The sequence below is a fragment of the Nycticebus coucang genome, chromosome 12 (assembly GCF_027406575.1).
Source record: "Nycticebus coucang isolate mNycCou1 chromosome 12, mNycCou1.pri, whole genome shotgun sequence".
Classification (NCBI taxonomy): domain Eukaryota; kingdom Metazoa; phylum Chordata; class Mammalia; order Primates; family Lorisidae; genus Nycticebus; species Nycticebus coucang.
Genome location: NC_069791.1, coordinates 98,830,259 through 98,846,812, shown reverse-complemented (window position 1 = coordinate 98,846,812; position 16,554 = coordinate 98,830,259). Strand labels below are relative to the sequence as shown.

Genomic DNA, 16,554 nt, shown 5'->3' with positions numbered 1-16,554 from the left:
AAGTCAGAGCATCCCCAAATCACCCACAGGTGACCCTCAGCCCTGGGAAGGCAAAGGAAGGCAACTCAGGACACTGGCCAGAGCCCACAGGGTGCCTGTGACACAGCACTCCTCTAGCCAGTTACCAAATCCCCTGTCCACAGGGCTGAAGACCCCCTGAGGTCCCAAAGGCCCCAGTTTCATAGCCCTCAGCCTGCCAGGTCTCAGATGGTTGACTCTAGGGCTGGGTGGGGAAGTGTCAGAACTCCTGAAAGGACAGGGTGGAGCTGGCAGCAGACTATTTTGTTTTCAAAGACAGGGTCTCTGTCACCTAGGCTGGAGTGCAGAGGCATCATCATAGATCACTGTAGCCTCAAACTCCCGCGTGCAAGTGATCCTCCCACCTCATCCTCTCAAGCAGCTGGAACTACAGCCATATGCCACCACACCTGGCTAATTTTTTAATTTTTTTGTAGAGATGGGAATCTCAGTATGTTGCCTAGGCTGGTCTCAAACTCCTGGCCTCAAATGATCCTCCTGCTCCAGCTTCCCAAAACGTTGGGATAACAGGTGTGAGCCATTGTGCCCAGCTGACTCCAGAGTTATATTTTCTCATGTTTCTTCCGAACATATTTCTGCTGATCCTCAAAATGGCAAAAGCCAGGATGCTCAATTTTTAAAGCTTGACAGCTGATAGCACATTTGATAACAAAAATCAGTAATATTTAGAAACAAATTTGATTTAATTCATAAGTATCTGAATAAATCATGCTTTGGGATTTAATATAAAATGTGCTAAAGCTTTTATCCAGCCCAAATTAAATTACTTCAGAACATTCAAAAAAGCAGGAAATAGGTCTGTCAACCCAGCTGGCTCTCTCACCCACCTCTGCTCATGGTGGGAACACCAGGCTGCTCCTTCTTCCCCTAGGGCAGTGGTTCTCAACCCGTGGATCGCGACCCACAGGAACTGTATTAAAGGGTAGTGGCATTAGGAAGGTTGAGAACCACTACCCTAGGGTGTCAGTGCTGCCCTGAGCCCAGGCTCTAGGTTTAGGGCCCTTCAAAAGCCCAACACTGGGCTCCACTGCCTCCAACTCCATCTGCTGCCTGCTTTAACTGCCAAGGCCACCCTATCTCCCAAATGCCACCCCTCCAGAGATCCTTTCCTGCAGCAGGAAGGGGCTATTCCACTTACCCCTTCATGCTTGACCACTGCAGATATGACAATAATGTGGAGGATTTTAAACATCCTGCACATCAAAGTCCAACAGGGATGCCCAGACCAGATTGGTTAGGCCTGCCAACCTCCACCCTCAAGAATGAGCAGGTAGGTCAGTGGAGTGGACTTAGGAGATGGCTCCTCCACCCAGCTGTTTTTTGTTCTCAACTCCAGGAACATCCTTCAGCTTAGAGTGAAGGCCTGGAAACACACTTGACACAGCTAGACAGGGCCAGAGAGGGTGGGCTTGGGAAGGGAGTCACCATACACTGGCCGGAAAAACCAAGCAGGAAAGAGAGTGGTGACTACAGACCAGGTCCCCTCCCTTCATCTGTCCAGGCCAGGTCACCGAGCTGCACCCTGGACTCTTCCTGTTCTTCACTTTGACATCCAGCATCCCCGAGTTACGCTGGTTCCCTCTTCCAACAGACCGGCTTGGATCTGTTCCCTTCTCTTTTCTTTCTGTCACAATGCTGTTCAGACAACGTCTGGGGCTAAGCGCACCTTCCTTCTTTCACAAAATAAGCATAGAGCAACGACTGCGTGCCAGACACAGAAGGGAACGTCTGAGGCGCAGCGGTGAACAAAGTCCCAGGCGCTCACCCTCTCCGCGCCTGGTGTTACTCCGACAGCCTCCTCCCTCGAAGGGCCTCTGCACCCTCAGTCCCTCGACTGTCCCTGCCTGAAAGCTCCAACAGTCTCCCCACCCGTACCCTCCACGGGCTGCTAGGATGAAGCCTTGGCGCTGTACCCCGTACATCCTCCACGTCCCCCCACCGCTGAACTGACCCTGGCCCTCGAGCCAGCGCACTTGCCTCCATCCTCTTACAGTACTGAACCTCGACGCCTCTGTACCTGTTGTTCCCGCTGCCGCGCACGCCTTTCCCCTCGGATCTTAGCTGCAATGTCGTCTCTTCGGAGATGCCGCTCCATTTACACTTTACCTTCCACCTTGCCTAAGCTACTAGTTCCCTCTGGCTGCGCTACCCGCCAACCGCGCCCACCTGGTTGAGTTCGGTCAGCACCGAGTAGACGCGACCACTCCATACACATTCGTGAGTTTTGACCACATGAATCTACGCCCCGCCCGGACCGGTCTCTGAGCTGCCTCCACCCTGCAGGTCCCCACGGCTGGCTACTTAAGGTCGCGTCCCTGCCCAGCACCACCCACCCCTCGGCAGCCCGGCATCCCCCAGCTCCGAGTCGCTAGACCGGTAGCCCAGCAAGTGGCGGGCCAGCGCACTCGCACGGAGAGGAGCGGGGCTGCGGCTGCGGCTGCGGTTGCGTTAATCCCCTCTGCACTTGCACTTGAGCTGCTCGCGCCGCGCGGCACTCCCATCGCCAGCGACTTCCAATTTGCCGTCTCTGATAGGCGCGCGAGCAGCCCCGCGCGGACCCAGAGACTTGTCCAAGGGGGAGACACTATAAGCTCCTCCAGCTCCCTAAAAACTGCTTTGGCCCTTTAACGTCCCCACCTCCCGCGGCCATTGGTTGAGGCCTACGTCATTTCAGTGCGCCGGACCTCGGTGCCTTCCCGCTCCCTTGACGCAAAAGCGGCGCCATCCTCAGTGGCTGAGAAGAGCAGGAGGAGGTGGTAGCGGCGGGAAGATGTAAGTTGGGAGTGGAATCCGACCGCATCCGAGCTTCAGGGCCTCCCTTCCAGGGCCGGACAGCCGCATTGTGAAGTCGGCCCGCTCCTATGCACCATGGTGCGGCGGCGGCCTGGCGGCGCGGCTTGAAATCCAAAAAGAAAGTGTGGTCCGGGGCGGGCGGTGTGGGAGGTTTCGGAGCCGTGGCCCGGAAGTAGTAGGGGCCGCAGCGGACGGAAGGGCGCCCCCGCTTCGTCCCCTCGGTGGCTACGGCCTAGCCAGGCCCGCAGAACTCGGAGCAGTGCGGCGTCCTTCCTTGGGCCCTCCCGCCGGGCCAGAGATCCGGGCCCGTTACGCCAGGCTCAGCCCTGGAGGCGCAGTGGCGTGGCTCCTGGCTGAGGGGTTGTAAGTGAACACGGCCCGGGAGCAGCGGCGTCGGTGCGTTGGTCCGGTGCCGGCGGGTGCAGTTTTTTTGTGGAATGCTGTGGAAGGTCGATCTTCCCTTCGGAGTCATTAATTCAAATATTCCCTTGGACGTTCACAGGGCCCCTTTTGCCGTCCTCGGCGTTAGGCCTTAGGGGTACTACCCAGTGTGGACCGAGCGCGGTGACCGAGCTCAGTTTGACGGGGTATTCCAGGAGGGTGGATACGGGAAGGTTAATATCGATGGAGGAGAGTCGTGGAGTAGGCTTTTTCTGTCTTAATTTCGCATGAATTATGCCTGAAAGCTACTTTTAAATGGGGAAAGCGCTCTGAAGATTTGTGCAGAAAATCCTGCTCGAGATTAACTAATTGTTCTCTCTTTCTCTGTTGGACGCGCACCTTTCCGGAGGATGGGGGAGGTAATCGTGTCCTGAGCTGTTACCTGATTTGTGTGAACACAGAACCTCAACCTTTGCTTTCTAGCACTCGACCACACCCAGCAAAGCGTTCATTTACTCTGTGGTCTTTAATTTTTAGAGTGCTTAAAAATAACCAGTGGTGCTTCATACACAAAGTATATTTGGGCAGATCGAGGTGGGGGTGGAGGGGAATGCTGGAATCTGTGTGTGTGAGATCTCCATTCTAGGTCTATACTGTCAGTAAAGTAACCTTTGGCCACATGTGGCTATTGAACAGACCTTTGGCCACATGTGGCTATTGAACATTTGAAGTACAGCTAACGTGGCCGGGTTTAGTGGCTCAGGCCTGTGATTCTAGCACTCTGGGAGACCGAGGCGGTGAATTTCCTGAGCTCATGGGTTTGAGACCATCCTGAGCAAGAGTCTGGCTCTAAAACTAGCCGGGCATTGTGGTGGGTTCAAGAGGATCACTTGAGCCCAAGAGTTTGAGGTTGCTGTGAACTGTGCGCCAGGGCACTCTACCAAGGGTGACAAAGTAAGACTGTGTCTCCAAAAAAAGACGTACAGCTAACTTGATATGTTAAAATCATACATACCAGATTGAAAATATTTTTTTTGCTATGAGAAAAGGCAAATCGTTACTAGTAAATTTTAAAAGTGTCATATGTTGGAAGATATTCTGGATATAGTGTGTCAAATATTAAAAACTAATTTCTTTGTTTTTTGTTTTTTTTTAAGAGATGGAGTCTCACTTTGTCACCCTTAGTACAGTGCCGTGGTGTCGCAGCTTACTGCAACTTCCAGCTCTTGGGCTTAGGTGATTCTCTTGCCTCAGCCTCCTGAGTAGCTGGGACTATAGGCACCTGCCACAATCCCCGGCTGTTCTTTTTTTTTTTTTTAATTGCAGTTTGGCTGGGGCCGGGTTTGAACCTACCACCCTCAGTTTATGGGGCCAGCGTCCTACTCAGCCACAGGCACCGCCCTTAAAAACTAATTTCACCTATTTTTATGACATAGCTACTACTAGATTTTAGGTTATGCTTGTGACTCACTCCATTTCTATTGGATGGTGCTGCTCCAGGTGATCCTAAAGGAGTGGGTTGGTCCAGGAAACCCCTCTTGAGCATTCAGAAGTGGTGTGACTTTGGAGACAAGGTTGTTGTGTATGGGGATGGAGCCTCCAGACATGGAGTAACAACCTTTTTTTCTAACATTAGCTAACATTTATTGAATCTTACCTGAGTGACCTGTTTCTTTTGTGGGTTAACTTAATGCCCCTGATGACTATAGGGTGGGAACTGTATGCTAATGAGAAACCTTAAAGAAACTAAATGACTTATCCAAGATTACACAGCAAAACCTGAAACCAAATCAGGCATGCTGACTCCAGACTCTTAACCTCTGAATTAACATTCATTGATTGTCTAGGACACTAACCTTATCAGACACTGCCTGCTGGGTATAACTAGAACCTGGCTGTTTTAAGGAAAAACAGTTTGAAAAAACTTTACAGCCTGGGAAAGAGTAGCAAAGGTAATATTCTGCCCTCTTTCAGTCCCATTTGACCAAAGCTGGGTCAAAATGTGTATTCAGGCCTCGGCGCCCGTAGCTCAGTGGTTAGGGCGCCAGCCACATACCCGGGGGCTGGCTGGTTCGAACCTGCTCCAAACCTGGACTGGGCCTGCCAAACAACAATGACAACTACAACAAAAATAGCAAGGTGTTGTTGCGGGCACCTGTAGTCCTAGCTTCTTAGGAAACTGAGGCAAGAGAATCACCTAAGCCCAAGAGTTTGAGGTTGCTGTAAGCTATGATGCCATAGCACTCTACCCAGGGCGAAATAGTGAGAATCTATCTCAAAAAAAAAAAAAAAGTATTCAGCAGCATTTTTTTTTTTTTTTTTTTTGTAGAGACAGAGTCTCACTGTACCGCCCTCGGGTAGAGTGCCGTGGCGTCACACGGCTCACAGCAACCTCTAACTCTTGGGCTTAAGCGATTCTCTTGCCTCAGCCTCCCGAGCAGCCGGGACTACAGGTGCCCGCCACAACGCCCGGCTATTTTTTGTTGCAGTTTGGCCGGGGCTGGGTTTGAACCCGCCACCCTCGGCATATGGGGCCGGCGCCCTACTCACTGAGCCACAGGCGCCGCCCTCAGCAGCATTTTTAAGCACTCCTAGTATGTGTACTTCCACACATGTGGAACCAGAACCCCTTCAGTAAGCTGTGCCCTCGTTTATAGACTGTTAAAGAAGGTGAGACAAAAGTAGCTAAGACCTGAGATCTTTCCTTACAACTCAGAAAGATTGTACAAAACCTGCCTGGAAATACTGAAGGCAGGCTCGGCGCCTGTGGCTCAGGCGGCTAAACCTGAGCTGGCAGGTTCGAATCCAGCCTGGGCCCGCCAAACGACGACGGCCGCAACCAAAAAATAGCTGGGCATTGTGGCTGGCGCCTGTAGTCCCAGCTACTTGGGAGGCAGAGGCAGGAGAATCGCTTGAGCCCAGGAGTTGGAGATTGCTGTGAGCTGTGATGCCATACCACTCTACCCAGGGTGACAGCTTGAGGCTCTGTCTCAAAAAAAAAAAAAAAAAAAAAATGCTGAAAGTAGCATCATATGGGGTATACAATGATACAGCAGTTTATGGAGTTTTTTTGAGAGGGTTCAGACTGGATTGCAGTGGCACAACCATAGATAGCTCCCTATAACTTTAAACTCCTGGGCTTAAGCAGTTCCCCACCTCTGCCTCCCAGAGTGCTGGGATTATAGCTATGAGCCACCAAGCCTGGCTACTAGTTTATTTTTGAGTAGAAATTTATTGCCATTTTTTGGGCACCTGCTGCATCCAGGCATTTTACTAAACCCTTACATGACATGTCTCAGTACACACACAAAATCTGAAAGAATCATACAGTTAATATCCACATCACCTAGTTTCTGCAAGTCACGGTTCTGCCATACTTGCTTTATTGTGTATCTAGCCACCCATCAATCTTTACTTTTTCTTGTATTTCACAGTAAATCGTAGCCTTCTGTGTACTTGCCCCTATACACTCCCTATGTATATCGTTAACCAAAGTTTAGTATTTGCTCTAGGGATATTTCATCGATTTGCATTTGAGTGTTAAATGTTTAGATACTACCCTGTTTCCCGAAAATAAGACCTACTTACAGGAAAGATAAGACGTCCCTTGAAAATAAGACCTAGCACATCTTTGGGAGCACACCTTAAAATAAGACACTGTCTTACTTTCGGGGAAACAGGGTAGTACTAGTGCTTTTGAAATGGAAAGCAAACGTCTAGTCATATTATCCACTGTATCCTAAGAGGAAATTACCACAATAAACAAGATCTTTAGAGCCACACTCGAGTTAGGTTTTTTCTCTATTCTTCACACAAACATGGGGCTGTAGTATTTTGACTGAACTGTAGAAATGTCATCCTTGTGAGTGAAAACTGGTGTACAACCTGTAAAAAATAACAGTGGTGGGTGTGACTGCACCTTTTTTTTTTTCCTTTAAAGAAAAAGATGCCTAGGTGATGAAACTACCTGTGTCCTCTGTTGGGGTAGAGAATCCTCCATGAGATGATGACTGTCCCTGTCGATTCCTGGCTGTGTGGACACTCATTGCTTACTTTTTTCCCCTGCTGCTTTCTTGTGTACTCAGCTTTTTACTGCAAAGTAGATTTGTTGCCTTGCAAATTTGTTCACTCTTTAAATCCTTTTATCTTGTTATTAGGCTGCTCTTTGGCGTAAATTGCAATCGATTAGGGATCGTTTCTCAGAATCAAGTTAGAAGTGAGAGTTCAGATAAGTGAGGCCGCCATTGCTGCTTTGAACACCTCAGAAGGGGAGAATGGATTTATCAGGAGTGAAAAAGAAGAGCTTGCTAGGAGTCAAAGAAAATAATAAAAAGTCCAGCACTAGGTAATCCTCTGTAAGATTTTTCTAGTGCTACTATGGGGGTGCTCGCTGCTAGGGACCCTCAAAAAGGGGAAGATTGAAAGTGGTTTGCAATCTACAGTGAGTGTCCTAAGCCACAATTCATTTGGCTCTGTGATGATCTGGGATCTTTGTAGCCCTCTTTTGGGTTGTACTGTTGTTTTAAGGTTTGCTCACAGGAGCATGCAATCTCACACTCTTACTCACCGTCCAGGGCTCCTTCTCCTACCAAACGCAAAGACCGCTCTGATGAGAAGTCCAAGGATCGCTCTAAAGATAAAGGGGCCACCAAGGAGTCAAGTGAGAAGGATCGCGGCAGGGATAAAACTCGGAAAAGGCGCAGCGCTTCCAGTGGTAGCAGCAGCACCAGGTGGGGCTGGCTGGCCTGGATCCTTGGAGAGGACCCCGCTGCAGCAGCCGCTTCCTTCCTTTCCACAGAGGGCTCAGTTTTTTTAATCATTTCCAAAGAAAACATAACCTCATACTGTTAATAGAGACCCTATTTTATGGCAAACCTGTTTGGGGTTTGCTCTGATAATATATGAATATGGTGTTTGGGTTTTTTTTCTATAGATGTTAGGGAACACAACATTTGGGGGTATATTTTTCTCTCAGATTTGTTTTATTCAGAATTGTGATTGGATTGCCCCAGTCTAGAGTTGGCTTTTCAATAGGTAAAACCAGCCTGAGTCATCCAGTGGCCACCTTCCCAGCCTAGGTCAGTGGTTCTGGCTTTCTTCAGACTCCTTTACTGCCTAGCAGGAAAGGCTTTTGTGTACGTATAGAGCAGCCATAGAGCAGCCATCCCCCTTTCTTGTCATCTGCACAGTGTGAAGCCTAGGACTGGGGCAGAAGGGGTCCAACTGGGAAAGGCAGTGAGGCTTGTAGGAGGCAGAGGTGTCTGCTGTGCCACTCTGTCTGTCATGACCTTCTCCCCACCCCCAATTTTGCTCTCAGGTCTCGGTCCAGCTCAACCTCCAGCTCAGGCTCCAGCACCAGCACCGGCTCCAGCAGTGGCTCCAGCTCCTCCTCTGCATCCAGCCGTTCGGGAAGTTCCAGCACATCTCGCAGCTCCAGCTCAAGCAGTTCCTCCGGCTCTCCAAGTCCTTCTCGGCGCAGACATGACAACAGGCGGCGCTCCCGCTCCAAGTATGTGCCCCAATCTTGTGAACTATCTGGGAACTTAAGTTTACAAACAGGACTATATTCTACTGTGGTTATTATAAAGGTAAACCAAAAAGGAGTCTTTCTGTGTGAATAGGATTTCTGAAATAGGAATAACATGAGAACTGGTAGGAAAGTCTTCCTTACAAAAACTGTGTAGATACTATGAATATATTTTTACTTGACAGAAATTGATTTTTTTTCTGGTACTTTGTTTTGATTTCTTGATAAGATCCAAGCCACCTAAAAGGGATGAAAAGGAGAGGAAAAGGCGGAGCCCTTCCCCTAAACCCACCAAAGTGCATATTGGGAGGCTCACCAGGAATGTGACCAAGGTAAGGTTCACAAATCCATCTGGTGGGCAGTGAGTATATGGTCTATCAGGCCTTTGCCAGTAGGTGAACTTAGAATATAGCCTTTCCATGGGGTAGAGCACTGATTAATCCCTTTTAATGGATTAGTACATTAAGTTAATAGGTTTAATAGACTATTACATAATACATGTGCTTGGGAAGTGCTGGTTCTCATCAGATGGTAGAATGGCCTGGACTCTGCTGAGGTTTTAGTCATTGTGTGGTGAATTCACTTTGACTCTTAAAAAGTAACTGGTTGGTGGTCATTAGAGTATCCGTTCTTTCCCTTTTAGGATCACATCATGGAGATATTTTCCACCTATGGGAAAATTAAAATGATTGACATGCCTGTTGAAAGAATGCATCCTCATCTATCCAAAGGCTACGCATATGTAGAGTTTGAGAATCCGGATGAAGCTGAGAAGGCTCTGAAGCACATGGATGGAGGTGGGTGGACCCTGTGTACATACTTCTGTCCTCTCAGAGGCCCCCTGCCCATGGGACCTTTCTATCCTGGTTACACCTCTAAGTACCCTTGGATCTCTTTCAGGATTCCAGTTCTTACTCTCCGTGGGTATGTGTTTGCCAGAAACATTTTAGGAACTTGATTTTTAGTAGAAGAAATTTTTGCTGAAGAAATCAGCAAATATGAATATATTAGCATTTCTTTAATTTTCAGTCTGTTAAGGAATAAGGATTAAATGAAAGTTTCAATATATTTGACTTTTTAGATGGGAATATTTCTTTTAATCATTTTTTATTTTCCCTACTTTAGCATTTTTAATATTTTGCTAGGTGATTTACTGAATTCATAAAATTTACCGATTTCCCAAACTTGTATCTTTTAACTGTTTAAAACATTTATAGCTGCTGTATTGGGCAGAATGGCTTTAAAGATGTGAAAAGGCTGGGTCACCCCTATAATCCTAGCATTCCGTGAGGCTGAGACAGGCAGATTGCTTGAGCTCAGGAGTGGTGGCTGGAACCTGTACTCCCAGCTACCTGGGTATCTGAGGCATGAGGATCGCCTGAGCCCAAGAATTTGAGGTTGCTATGAGTTATGTTGACACTACAGCACTCAACCCCAGAGCAACAGAGTGAGACTCTGTCTCAAAAAAAAATAAAAATCCTTGTAGATATTATTATTATTTTTTTTTTTTTTTGGTTTTTGGCCAGGGCTGGGTTTGAACCCGCCACCTCCAGCATATGGGATGGGCACCCTACTCCTTGAGCCACAGGCGCCGCCCTGTAGATATTATGTTTTTAAAAGAAAAGGAAAGGGGAAAAAAGCATGTGAGCAATTTTCATTTTGTCCTCAAGTCAGCTTTTTTTTTTTTTTTTTTTTTTTGGAGACAGTTTCAAGTTGTTGCCCTCAGTAGAGTGCTGTGTCATCACAGCTCACAGTAACCTCAAACTCTTGGGCTTAAGTGATTCTCTTGCCTCAGCTTCCCAAGTAGCTGGGACTATAGGCGCCTGCCACAATGCCTGGCTTGTTGTTGGTGGTGGTGGTGGTGTTGGTGTTGGTGTTGTTGCAGAGTTTGGCCCGGGCCAGGTTTAACCCACCACTTACGGTATATGGGGCCAGTGCCCTACTCACTGAGCCACAGGCACTGCCCGGTTTTGTTTTCTTTTTGAGATAGAGTCTCACTTTGTCACCCTTGGTAGAGTGCTGTGGCATCATAGCTCACAGCAACCTAAACGATTCTCTTGCCTCAGCCTCCCAATCAGCTGGGACTGTAGGCACTCACTACAAGGCCTGGCTATTTTTAGAGACAAGGTCTTGCTCTGGCACAGGCTGGTCCGACCTGTGAGATCAGGCAGTCCACCCACCTTGGCCTCCCAGGTACTGGGATTACAGGCGTGAGCCACTTCATCCAGCCTTAACAGTTTTTTTCTTTTGTTTGTTTTTTATAATTACCTTTACGCTGTCATAGCAATTGGGTTCTTAAAAACTTCTCTTTCAGGCGGCACCTGTGGCTCAGTGAGTGGGGCACCGACCCCATATACCAAGGGTGGTGGGTTCAAACCCTGCCCGGCCAAACTGCTACAAAAAATAGGTGGGTGTTGTGGCCGGCGCCTGTGGTCCCAGCTACTGGGGAGGCTGAGGCAAGAGAATCACCTAAGCCCAGGAGCTGGAGGTTGCTGTGAGCTGTGATGGCACAGCACTCCACCAAGGGCAATAAAGTGAGACTGTCTCTACAAAAAAAAAGAAAACACAAAACAAAACACTTCTCTTTCAGTTAAATCCCTCTGAAGTATGTTTAGAGCTCACCTAGAATGAATGTGTCATTTACATCCATTCTTGGCGTTGTGAATCACACCTTCACTTTAGAGTCTGCTAATCATCTGGTATTTAGAGTCTGAGCACTTGCTAATCAACTTAAAAATTTAAGAAATAAGCACGTCTGGCCTGGCAGGGTGGCTTATGCCTGTAATCCTAGCACTCTAGGAGGCCAAGGTGAGTTTGAGACCAGCCTGAGCAAGAGTGAGACCCTGTCTCTTTTTTTTTTTTTTTTTGTGGTTTTCGGCCAGGGCTGGGCTTGAACCTGCTACCTCCGGCATATGGGACTGGCGCCCTACCCCTTTGAGCCACAGGCGCCACCCAGAGACCCTGTCTCTTTAAAAAAAAAAAAAAGCCAGGGCGGCGCCTGTGGCTCAGTCAGTAGGGCGCCGGCCCCATATACCGAGGGTGGCGGGTTCAAGCCTGGCCCCGGCTAAACTGCAAACGAAAAAGTGGCTGGGCGTTGTGGCCGGCGCCTGTGGTCCCAGCTGCTCGGGAGGCTGAGGCAGGAGAATTGCTTCAGCCCAGGAGTTCCAGGTTGCTGTGAGCTGTGTGTGATGCCATGGCACTTTACTGAGGGCGATAAAGTGACACTGTCTCTACAAAAAAAAGCCCAAGAGTTGGAGATTGCTGTGAGCTATGATGCCATAGCACTGTACCAGGGGTAACAAAGTGAGGCTCTGTCTCATAAAAGAAAGAAAAGAAATGAGCACATCTGTTGTATGATTATTAAAATTTCAGTTTTTCTTGTGATTTCTAGTAGGACTTATGCGTGTCCCCTTCACTGTGCTACATATTATTGAATAGAGTCGGTCCATGCTGTCTCCAGGAGAGGATTCGAAGGGGTTGGCATTTAGTGACAGCTAGTTAGAAAATGGACTTGTTGGGCAGCGCCTGTGGCTCAGAGGAGTGGGGCGCCGGCCCCATATACGGGAGGTGGGGGGTTCAAACCCGGCCCCAGCCAAAAACTGCGAAAAAAAAGAAAATGGACTTGTTATTGTGTAGGCAGTGCTGTAAAATCCCTAATTTGGGCTGGTTTTGGGTAGTGGGCCAGGTGCCACCTTGGGTTGGGTTTACTTAAGTTGAGCCTCTTCAGTGTGTTTTGAACACGTGTCCATGTGCCTGAGTTAGCCTCTTGTTGCCTTTGAAATTACCTTGAAAGTGAGAGTTGAGAAGACAAAAGAGCTCTTGTACCTTATGGGGGCACAAAAGGGCTTGAAGTTGGACTCCAGGCAACCCCAGCTGTGGAGGTGATCTCTTAGGGTCAGGGGTTATATGCTCAGGTTCCCAGGTCTGCACTTGAATTTCTTTTTTTTTTTTTTTTTTGGAGACAGAGTCTCATTAAGTCGCCCTTGGTAGAATGCCATGGCATCACAGCTCACAGCAACCTCAATCAGTTGACCCAGGCTGGGTTCGAACCCACCAGCCTCAGTGTATGTGGCCGGCGCTGCAACCACTGTGCACAGTCGCCAAGCCTGCACTTGAATTTCCTTTGCTCTTTCTTTCATTGAGACCTCCATCTGCCACTGCCTCCTCTTGCTGTGGTGTTAGCATACACACAGATGTTTAAATACTGGACATGTAGGCTGGGCACAGTGGTTAACACCTATAATCCTAGCACTCTGGGAGGCTGGAGCAGGAAGATCCCTTGAGCTCAGAAGTTGGAGACCAGCCTCAGCAAAAGCGAGATCATGTCTCTACTAAAAGTAGAAAAATTAGCTGGGCATCATGGCAGGCACCTGTAGTCCAGCTACTCCAGAGGCTGAGGCAAGAGGATTGCATGAGCCCAGGAGTTTTGAGGTTGTGAGCTATGATGACACCATACACAGGGCATTGGAAGGAGACTCTGTCTCTGAATGAATGAATACTTTACGTATAGAGTCACCTCTTTCAGGCCTCTTGTTTAGATTCTTAATACAAAGTACTCAACATTTCCTGAAATTTTTTTCTTGATACTCCCCAGACAGCCCCACCTCTCAGTAGGTGGAAGCTTATCCAGATAATCACTTGCAATCCCCTCCAATCCATTATTTTATTTCTAGAGACAGGGTCTTGCTGTTGCCCAAGCTGGAGTCCAATGGCTTGATGAAAGTTCCTTGGAGCCTTAAACTCCTAGGTTTAAGCAGTCCTCCTGCCTCAGCCTCCTGAGTAACTGGACAGGTGCAGTCCCCATACTTGACAAATAATTTAATTTTCTTAAGAGACAGGGTCTCACCAGCTCAGGCTGGTCTCAAACTCCTAGACTCAAGTGATCTTTCCTCCTCAGCCTCCAAGTAGATGGGACTACAGGTGCCACCATGCTCAACTTCTCTCCCGTTTCATTTGATGTCACCCATACTCATGGCCCGCTTCTTACCCTCCTTGAGAAGGAAACTCAAGGGTGGCACCTGTGGCTCAAGGAGTAGGGCGCCGGTCCCATATGCCAGAGGTGGCGGGTTCAAACCCAGCCCTGGCCAAAAAAAAAAAAAGAAAAGGAAACTCAAATACTGATACCACCTTCATGGCCCTGCCCAGAGGGACCCCCTTCTACACCCTGCTGCCCCAGTTGCTACCTTCCCTCAGTAATGCTTTACATCTTCCCACCTCAGGGCTGGGTACTTCTCTTTCCTTCTACCTAATAGATTCTAGCCCATTCTTTTTTTTTTTTTTTTTTTTTTTTTATCTTTTTTTTTTTTGTAGAGACAGAGTCCCACTTTATGGCCCTGGGTAGAGTGCCGTGGCCTCACACAGCTCACAGCAACCTCCAACTCCTGGGCTTAAGCGATTCTCTTGCCTCAGCCTCCCGAGTAGCTGGGACTACAGGCGCTCGCCACAACGCCCGGCTATTTTTTGGTTGCAGTTTGGCCGGGGCCGGGTTTGAACCCGCCACCCTCGGTATATGGGGCCGGCGCCTTACCAACTGAGCCACAGGCGCCGCCCTAGCCCATTCTTTAGGTCTTGGCTCGGGCGGCACTTCCTCAGGGATTTATCCCAACACATTAAGGTTTGCATCAGCTGTTAGGTTCCATTCTCCTTTTAGTTTTGCCAGGTGAAACGTTAGTCCTGATGTTTCTATGAATATTTTAGGTTTTTCATTGTATTCCCCAGGCTTGCCTTATTCATAATGACAGCATGTTTTGCCTGGGTTAGGTACTTGCTAGATATATTTTGTTCCTTTTTTCAACAGGACAAATCGATGGCCAAGAGATCACTGCCACTGCTGTGCTCGCCCCCTGGCCTAGGCCACCACCCAGGCGATTCAGCCCTCCCAGGAGAATGCTGCCACCACCTCCCATGTGGCGCAGGTCCCCCCCACGGATGAGGAGAAGGTAAATCAATTTGGAGCCTCACAGACTGATGTGGCCATGAACCTCATGTGAATGAGATGACTTGGGGACCTTTTATTCATCTCTGCTCTCTGCTGCTTTGTGGAATGGGAAATGACCAAGAGTAGGTGGTCATTCAGAGTTGCTGGAGAAAGCAGGGCCATGGCTGCAGTGAGTGACAGAAGAGGGCCCAGAGCTGGGCCAGCACTCCTTTCTAAGTCTGGACAGTGATGCGGCATGGCCTTCCCAGGGAGACCACTGGATCAGGTGCAGGCTAGCTTCTCTTCCTAGCAAAGAAGACAGGAAGGGTTAGAGTGGGGATGGGGACGATCCCTTTAGCAAAAGCTTCAGTTTAGTCGTCCCTGGCCAATGGCCTTGAACTTTATTGCTTCAACCCTGAGAAAGAAGAGGAGAGTCTGGGATTTTGCCTTTGGTCTCAAGAACACCCTTTTCCCTTCCCCAGGGTTTCAGGTCATTCCCATCCAGTGGAAGCTATCTCAACTAGTGTTGAAAAGTAAAACTATAGGAAACTGTTCCAGAAAGAAAATCCTTTTCCCGTGCAGCCCATGCCCAGTCTGACGTGGTGTCTTCTCTTCCCACAGGTCCCGCTCCCCGAGACGTAGGTCTCCTGTGCGCCGGCGATCCCGCTCCCCTGGCCGCCGCCGCCACAGGAGCCGCTCCAGCTCCAACTCCTCCCGATAAGCAGGGCCACTGAAGCTCATGCCCCCTGTAACTTATATCCTAACCCATCTGGCTCAGTTTTGTCACTTTCCTAGCCAAAGGAGGATCAGTAGGAAAGGAAATTCCTCACTCGGGCAGGCTTTCAAGGCAGCTATTGAGACATCTCTGCAGGCTGGTTTCTAGCTGCAGAAGTATTGTCAGTTAGGGGTTGTGCCTATAAAAATGCCCTCAGTTTTCTGACTAGAAAACTTACCTGTTTCGACTACCTGAGAGAGTTCAATGGCAAAGCCACCAGTGATAATCAAGACTCCAGGTGGCAGTGTGGCCCATCCTGGGAGCTTGCTTTTCTTTACCATGAGTGGCCTAGTTGCGCCTTTGCTGTTGCTGCGCAGCATCCTTTGGGGAAGTGAGCCACACTTTTGCACAGCCAAGGTCTGGACTTTTTTGCTCCCTGCTTGAGTCTTCTTCTGACCTTGAGAGTTGCCATAGATGGTTGTCTGTTGGTGTACTTGCACACATGCCACACCCCCATACCCCTGTTCTCTGAAATTGCCAGTGCTGTTAGGGTTGGCACCGAATCTCCACTGGGCCTGTCTTTCATGGTGGTTGTCTTGCAGGCTACCTTGGCAACATGTATATTGCTTCTTTTTGCTTTTATTGTACAGTTAGTACTATAAAATTTGTTTTGAGTTTTGTAACTTTGTAGCATTTTAGATAACATTGTATTTGTACTTTGTTGTGTAGAGTGAAGGAGTTGTGTTGAATAAACTAGGATTAGAGTGAAGAATGTTGGTATCACTGCCTCCTTCCTGTCTCTTAGTCCCAAGAACACTTCATTATTCATGACTCCTAGTGCCCCAATAAGAACTGAATTTTGGTTTCATTTCCAAAGTGACACTTTCAGAACTTTCAGCCAGGAGAGCACAGAGCCAGTGTGCTACAGGTATTCCGTTGTTCCTCTGGACAGATAGGAGAGAGTGGTATCAATCACCTTGATTTCAGAAGCTTCAAATTCTGCCAGACCAGAAACATGAATCTTAGTTGCTGCTACTGTATTAAGTAGCTATAGAAAAAGTATTTTTCCATTTCAAAAGAATTGGAAATGTTCAGGTGATAAAGGAACAAAAGTCAAGATCACCCAAAATGGCTAAGCCCAGTGCTTCAGATGGTCAGTACGAGACCCCACCACACAATACA

General features: G+C 48.5%; 1 protein-coding gene across 4 annotated transcripts; it reads left to right on the top strand.

The window, feature by feature from the left end:
- Positions 1 to 2,717: 2,717 nt before the first annotated feature.
- On the top strand, positions 2,718 to 16,126 carry RNPS1 (RNA binding protein with serine rich domain 1). 4 transcript variants are annotated; one of them, XM_053556518.1, is made up of 8 exons: positions 2,733 to 2,811; positions 7,371 to 7,558; positions 7,788 to 7,943; positions 8,531 to 8,722; positions 8,970 to 9,072; positions 9,384 to 9,537; positions 14,538 to 14,679; positions 15,279 to 16,126. In XM_053556518.1, exons 2-8 carry the CDS (start codon positions 7,488 to 7,490, stop codon positions 15,376 to 15,378), a joined length of 918 nt encoding a protein of 305 aa, XP_053412493.1. In that variant the 5' UTR covers positions 2,733 to 2,811; positions 7,371 to 7,487; the 3' UTR covers positions 15,379 to 16,126. The 4 variants fall into 4 exon arrangements, with proteins under 4 accessions (XP_053412496.1, XP_053412493.1, XP_053412495.1 ...); XM_053556520.1 differs by lacking the exon at positions 2,733 to 2,811 and adding an exon at positions 2,822 to 3,195; XM_053556517.1 differs by lacking the exon at positions 2,733 to 2,811 and adding an exon at positions 2,822 to 3,632.
- Positions 16,127 to 16,554: the final 428 nt, after the last annotated feature.

Coding starts and splice junctions, on each gene's coding strand:
- RNPS1 (XM_053556518.1), top strand. CDS start 7,488: ATGGATTTATCAGGAGTGAAAAAGAAGAGCTTGCTAGGAGTCAAAGAA. Junction 7,559..7,787: donor AATAAAAAGTCCAGCACTAG/GTAATCCTCTGT, acceptor CTCACCGTCCAG/GGCTCCTTCTCCTACCAAAC. Junction 8,723..8,969: donor AGGCGGCGCTCCCGCTCCAA/GTATGTGCCCCA, acceptor TTTCTTGATAAG/ATCCAAGCCACCTAAAAGGG.